The sequence below is a fragment of the Tasmannia lanceolata genome, unplaced genomic scaffold (genome assembly GCF_043159265.1).
Source record: "Tasmannia lanceolata isolate RefF3 unplaced genomic scaffold, GAP_Taslan_0.1 ptg000013l, whole genome shotgun sequence".
Taxonomy (NCBI): domain Eukaryota; kingdom Viridiplantae; phylum Streptophyta; class Magnoliopsida; order Canellales; family Winteraceae; genus Tasmannia; species Tasmannia lanceolata.
The window spans coordinates 8,453,661-8,461,237 of NW_027518690.1; the positions used below are offsets into that span (position 1 = coordinate 8,453,661).

The 7,577-nt window shown below is 36.3% G+C and overlaps 1 protein-coding gene across 1 annotated transcript; it reads right to left on the bottom strand.

The window, feature by feature from the left end:
* Nucleotides 1–2,153: 2,153 nt before the first annotated feature.
* LOC143889687 (alpha-terpineol synthase, chloroplastic-like) lies at nucleotides 2,154–7,185 on the bottom strand. Its single transcript, XM_077393986.1, has 7 exons — nucleotides 6,906–7,185; nucleotides 6,416–6,677; nucleotides 5,787–6,162; nucleotides 5,454–5,672; nucleotides 3,251–3,389; nucleotides 2,884–3,132; nucleotides 2,154–2,516 (listed from the first exon to the last, which is right to left on the bottom strand). Exons 1-7 carry the CDS (start codon nucleotides 7,125–7,127, stop codon nucleotides 2,217–2,219), a joined length of 1,767 nt encoding a protein of 588 aa, XP_077250101.1. The 5' UTR covers nucleotides 7,128–7,185; the 3' UTR covers nucleotides 2,154–2,216.
* Nucleotides 7,186–7,577: the final 392 nt, after the last annotated feature.

The window sequence follows — 7,577 nt, forward strand, 5'->3', positions numbered from 1 at the left end:
ATAGCTGGCTTCAAAAATTACCCCACTCCTTTGCAAATTACAAAACCCCAGGAGTGTCTGACCGCTCACCAGTAATTGTGTCCACAAAAGAACTCCAGAATAAATGTCCTCGTCCATTCAGGTTCCATAATATGTGGTTGGACGACCCGTCACTATATCCAGTGGTGGAAAAGGCATGGAGCACAAAGGCGTCTGGTAACCAAATGACACAAAGTTGTGCAGAAGCTTAAAGAAGTCAAGCACCAGATCAAAATCTGGAACTCCGAGGTTTTTGGCAGAATAGATATAAACCTCCACCAGTTCCGAAGAAGCCTCGAAGAGATTCAAACAAAACTAAATGCCTCACCAACTAGTCCTGAATTAATAGAAGAGGAGGTTAAAGTCAAGGAAGAATATTTCAGAAATCCAAGCACGGGGAGTCCATGGCCATGCAAAAATCCAGACAAGACTGGTTGAATCTTGGAGATTCCAAAACAGCCTGCTTCAACTCAGCCATCAACTCTAGAAGAAATACTAACACAATTTCAGGTATAACAAGAGAGGACGACAATATATCAACAGAGGAAGTAGAAATGAAGTAGAAATTGCTTCCATCATCACTTCTCATTTTAAAAAGGTCCTTAATTCCCAAAATATATGCAAAGGGAAGATTCCAAACCCAGGTAAGAGGCTAACTTTGAAAGTTTCATTTCACATGTCAACTGCTGTCATTCCAGGAGAATTTACTTCCAATTGATTTGAGATATGTGCGGCCACAGTTATCGATGCACATGTTGAAATTTGCCATACCTGATTGGTTTTGTTCAGCTCCTCCCATCTTTTCATTGCGGAATCTGATGACATTGAAGTCACATATTAATAGCCATGGTGTAAGAACTGTTTGGGAAATTCCTTCTAGGTTCTCCCACAGTTTCTTCCTGTCTCTGGGCATAGATTGATGTAAGATAAAGTTCTTGTTTGGTCTAGAGGTAGTCCGCCTTGGGATGGATGTATTGACTAGATTCAACTAAGATAGTATTGTTCACAACATTTGGATCCCATAGCGCCCAAACTCTTTCCTTTTTTTTGTAAAAGTTTGGAAAGGAAATATGTTTCTAAATTTTCTTACTTTTTTTTCACATTAAAAACCATAACTTGAAACAAACCTATTCAGATTTTACTTAGAGGAGCCTTAATTTATGATAATATCCCTTTAAAGTAACCATAATGATACCATTTGCCTCTAAATTACGAGTAGAAAAAAACTTTACATTGGAAATGTTTTTCTTGCAATTAGAGGGAATTGATAAATTTTAGGGATATCATAATAAATTAAAGGTCCGTGTAAATAAAACATAGAATTGTGATGGTTCAAATTACATTTTTTTCAATAGAAAAGTATGAAATTTTGAAGACAGTCCTGCTAGTCGGGGAAACTAGTTTCCCATCATTTTGCTTTTTAAAAAGTAAATTTACGTTTACATAATATGGGATTTGCTAGGTAATTTAGCAGAAAGCCATTTGGGGGCTCACTTTTGCAGGAGACAACAGTTACCTCAATGGAATAAGACAAATTATGCATAAAATTGAGCCTGTATGGCTGTTGTTTCTGGCAAAGTGAGGCGCAAAATTGCCTAGCAAATCCCATATAATATAATAGTGACTATATCTTTTCATTTTTTCCTAATTTAATAGGATTAAAAAAAAAATAATAAAAAATTCTCTATGTGAGGGAATTGGGGATATTCTTGACTTAGTTGAGAATAGATTCTTCATCTCGAGGGTGCACTATTTAATCGTTAATGAAGTAAGTTAGCCAATGTGGCTGCTGGCTACTATAGCCTTGCATGTCTGTGAGTTATTTGCAATTGTGCGGCACTTCACATTCGTAATTCATATAAATAATATACATTGAGTATATTCTGATAACCACTAGGTTCGGGGCGTGACATATCTCCTGATATCAAGTTCGTAATTCATATAAGTAATAATACATTGAGTATATTCTGATAACCACTATTATGATTTTTTTTTTTGAAAAGCGACATAGAATCCATTAATATAGAAGGTAGACAGGACCAGGAGTCCCATACTACAATACAAAATATTAAGGAAGATTGGAACGGGCATACCCGAACCCAAGACAATGTATACTGCTCAGACTTCATACTGCATAGACAATACTATTATGAATTTGATACCAAGACATATCATCTACATAGACCAATCCAATCTTATTATTCCTTAACCGAAATGGGTTCAGCCAATAATAATATAGCTCGCTCTTTGGTTTCATTGTTTGGAACACCGAATCCATCACTGAATTGGTAAAAGCATTGTGAAACCCTTACATTATCCAATGCCGCACTGATGAAAGGCTCGGAAAGTGGAGTACAAGATAGAGTCTCTTTATTCAGCTTCTTCCACAAATCATTAATTAGACCTCTTATATGTTCACGAGCAACTTCTTCAGTAGCGCCAGTTTCATGCATGTAACATTGAATAGATTTGGAAACATCACCTCTCTCTAGCTCTGCCTACATTGGTGAAACAAATATACATATACAATAAAGTTAGTGATTTAAATAGTGCAACATTCAATCAACATATGGTTGAAGAAATATGATTACTAAGGCCCTACTAGTTTTGGATTTTAAGAATTGATTTTGAGTTCAAAACTGATAATTTGACTACAAATAGCATTTAGGCCCAATTGATATTGGATTTTTAGAATTATATCGAATCTGAAATTGATTATTGGAATGAAAATGGTAATCAAATATGAGTCCAATAATCAGTTTTGGACTCATGGCTTTAATTTTTGGTCAAATATATAATCAGTTTTGGACTAAAAAATAATTCTCAAAATCCAAATTCAATAGGGCCAAAGTGTAGCTAATGTACCGTTGAAGTCCCCAAATCATCGCAAAGCCGTAAAATCATATTTGACCAGCGTAGAAGATTCGGATAGTTGTCTATGCATTCAAGTGTTTCCTTTGTTATCTTCGGTTTTGCTGCTATATAGCCGTGTGATACTATGACTGACCCTGATATCGAAATCCATCCATTGTTAAGATACTCATCAAGCGTAGGCACGTATCCATTGTAATACCATTTTGCCTCCACAAGGTATGCTTTGCATAAATCTGCCCACTAAATTAAACAAAGCCTCTTAATAGATATGTTGAACGCTTACAAGTATGATAATGAAATGAGTTGCATTATCAAAGAGTGAAAATTAACTTGACTAGAGAAAGAATGAATGTATCACCAGTTTCTTTAGGTTCCGAGTGATTTCCCATCCCTGATCTTTTAAGGTTTCATAAGCCATTTCGTTGATAGTGTTGAAGAGAGCTATAAAACATATCTTCATATAATTTGGAAGTTTTTCCAAGGCGTTAACATCCCATCTGCAAAAAAATCCACCAAATGTTTCTAATATTAGAACTAGACAAGAAATACGGTCATCGAATATTGACAAAATATAAATATATGTATAGAAAATCCCATATACATATATATATATATATATATATATATATATATATATATATATATATATATATATATATATATATAACCCGTGCGATGCACGGGCCGACAAAGAACTGTACATACCACATCAGAGGTTGATCCAAACCGTCCATGTGATGGAACACAACATAAATAGGTTGTGCCCGAAAAATCATTTCCATATGCTGATCCTAGCCCTCCAATCTATAGAGGTTTCCATAATATGTTGTTCCTCTTAAATCGGATGGTTAAGATCACCCTATAGATTTTTTTATTAACAAAGCATAAGGGAGGGGGGTAGGATTGCAATTATGTGGCTTTAATGTGTGCCCTTGTGAAAAAGCATAAAGGAGGGGGTAGGATTGAAAATATGGGGGTTGAATGGGTGCCTTTGTTAAAAAAAGTCAAAAAATGTGATGTGTGATTCTCATAGAATTTTGGGAGAAATTCAAATAATTCTCTCATTTTCTCTTCTGCTATATAGATATACTAGTAGTACCCGACGTGCGATGCACGATACGGCAAAAAAAAGACTATGATACCAAAAAAAAATTAGTTAAAAATATTTAGAAACAATAAGCAAAAAAGTATGCATAACCACGTACCAAGTAATGAAAAAATGCAAAAGAAAGAGTTTTCTAATTTCCTTTTGTGTAAAAAAAAAAGATACACGATACAGCGAAAAAAAAAGTATATGATACAAAGTTTTCTAATTAATTTTTGTGTAAAAAAAGTAAAAAAAATGCACGACACGGCAAAAAAAGAAGTATATGATACCAAAAAAAAATGTTATTTAAAAGATCTGTAGAAAAAATAAGTAAAAAAGTAGCTAAAAATAAATTTAAAAAGTATCAAATACTTTTTCTAAAAATATATGCTTTTTATATTTTCTAAAAATATTTTCTAATGCTTTTTAACAAAGGAGGGGGTAGGATTGAAAATATGTGGGTTGAATGAGTGCCTTTGTTAAAAAGCATAAAGGAGGGGGAAGGATTGAAAATATGTGAGTTGAATGGGTGCCTTTGTTAGAAAAATTCAAAAAAAGTGGGGTGTTAATTCCACAGATTTTTCACAAAATTCAAAAAAGCTTGGGCTTTTCTTCCTATTATTTTTTATATGAGAAAAGTGTTTCTAGTCTGCCGACTAGAGATCATTCTCTAGTCCGGCGACCAAAAACACTTCGGTCCCACATTTTTGGTGGTGATCTAAACCATTCATTTGAATGATCCTCACATAGATAGGGTGTCCACAAAAAATCAGATCTATAGGATCATCCTAACCATTCAAACTATGGAGGCAAAAAATGGACTAATTTGTGAAGGTTTATACACGTCCATTTTACCTCCACAAATCGTAGGGTTGGGATGATCCTATGGATCTGAATTTTTGTGGACACCCTATCTATGTGAGGACCATTCAAATGAATTGTTTGGATCACCCAAACAATGTGGGCCCCCACTGTATTTTAAGGTAGTGTGTAGGTAACTTACCTACACAAGTGTGTAGGAAATGTTCTCTCATATATATATATATATATATATATATATATATATATATGGAAAAGTATTTATGGCCGCTTGACTAGATAACTTACTTGGTCTATCAACCAGAAATAGAGTGGGGCCCATGTTGTTTGGGTGATCCAAACCATTCATTTGATGGGCCCTAACATGGATAGGGTGTGCCCAAAAAATCAGCTCCATAGGATCATAGCCCTTCGATTTGTGAAGGTTAAAAATGGACATATTTGTCGAGGTTTATACCTGTCCATTATAACCTCCACAAATGAATGGTTAGGATGATCCTATGGAGTTGATTTTTTGGGCACACCCTCTCTATGTCACGACCCATCAAATGAATGGTTTGCATCACACAAACATTGTGGACCCATTGTGTTACTAGCCGACGGGACCAGATAAATATATATGTGGATTACACACACACATACACACAAAGATCACCTATCAACAACATCTGTAAAGAGCTCTAGTTCCTCCATTGAACCATAGATATCATAGACATCATCAATTGTTGTTATTAGTTGAATACATTTGGTAATCGCCTTTCTACTTGGTCCAAAATCAGGTTCTGCCATAGTTCCAAGACTCCATAGAAAGCTCTCCATCAAACGGTCTCTAGCGAAACTCAGGTGCTTACCAAGTCCCAAATTCCTCCACCACCTAAGACATAAGTGTCACAAATGAGAGCAATGTTAACTTCTTTCGGAAGTACCTTATAAAGCTACAGACATATCCATTAAATTTTTACGGAAATGATATCTCGTATGCACTTACCTAGACATTGCTTTAACAGTGGTCTGGTTTATTGCTTGCACCATGTTGTAATCCAACTTAGCAAACTCAAATAACAAAGGGTTCATGTCTTCTTCTCCAACATATGTTTCTATGTACCACCTAGCCTCTAACCTTGGCATCCTCCAATGGAAAGGAAGCTCCAAGGCATGCTCTACATGTCTTTTCAGGTTCTTACCTACTTTCTTCTCATTAACATCCTTGAGATGCCTGATCGTGAAAGCTTTAGCTTCATCCAAGAATTTCTCCCCGTTGAAAGATAGGTACGAAGCTTCGTACAAGCTCAACATCCCCTTTACATCCTTACATGTAGATGCCATTAAGTTGCCTTTCTCATCCATGAAGCCATTGAAAACATCTGTATGACACAAACACTAAAAAAAGTTGGAGATCACAGTATCAAATCTTTTTTTTTTATGACATAGGGTATCCCCCCCCACCCCAATTTTTAGGACGGAACAATTCACTACTGATGCGCGCATTCACCCGTAAACCACGTGCATTGGGTAAGCCCGGGGGATTTGAACTCACGTCAGTTGGGAGCATACCCATGACTTTAAGCCAACGTGCCACACCCGTAGCGGTTTGTTACCGCATGATAGCATATTTACCTGGTGAGACTTCAAACCCATGTTGTCTAAGGAGCCTAAATCGGAGAGCCGTTGCATAGAGATCGTCCTTCATCCTCGTGTTGTTATCATCAATGGAAATAATACTTAGTGCTTCCTTCATCTCATTCTTGAAGTGATATCCAATGCCAAGGCGTTGAAGGGTATCAATCAGCTTCAATCGAGCCAAGGGTTGGTCTTCTTTTTTGAGCAAACACCTTACATCTTCCTTCAGCTTCTCGATCTGTCTCTCGTACATTTCACCCTGTGAAGATTAAAGAGAAAATGGGATTTATTCCCTAATCAAGAAGGATTACACAAAACCTACAAGAAACTATACATTCGCCAGCAGTAGTCAAACTGGACAACTCAATGGATAGATCTCACTAAATATGATACATTCTAACACACATTACATAATGAACGAACAATTTACTACAAATACAAATACATTGGATCAATGATAGAAAGCAGTAGGGATTGCAATAATCACCTTGTAATCACTCTTCAGCGACTGAATGAAGTCGTAATCCCCAAAGCTTTGTGGGAAATTTGCTGACCGACGATTTATCGGCTCCACCGTTTGGGTGCTTAGAGTGCATGCTATGTGCTTAGCCCTGTTTACACTTGTCCGAGCTATCGATGAATGTAGAAGAGAAGGTGGCAAGCGTGAGAAGGAGCAAGGTTTGTACAGGCAGAGCAGTGGAAGTTCCATCGTATTTAAGCAATGATTATGAGAGCTAGTAATGATGTGATTATATAGAGATTTCTTACCTGTGGATATGGTCCAGTATATATATATATATATTTTCAAAAAGTAGTATATATGACCCACTCCACAGGAAGACCCAGACCTTTCATTTGTTGGGCCACAACGTTAATAAGGTTAGGTACAAAAAAATATTTTCATTGGATGATCCTAACCCTCGATCCGATCTACTTCCATAGATCGGAGGGTTAGGATTATCATATGGAAATGAGTGTTGGGGCACAAGCTATTTACATTGTGACCCAAGAAACGAATGGTTTGGATCATCCTATGGTGTCGGCGGTAAACGGTAAACTACTTTTAGAAAAAGAATGGGCTGTACAACCCATACACCACAAAAAATCTAAGATAAAATATACACTCTTCCATGTCCTGTAACACGAGATATTTCTATAG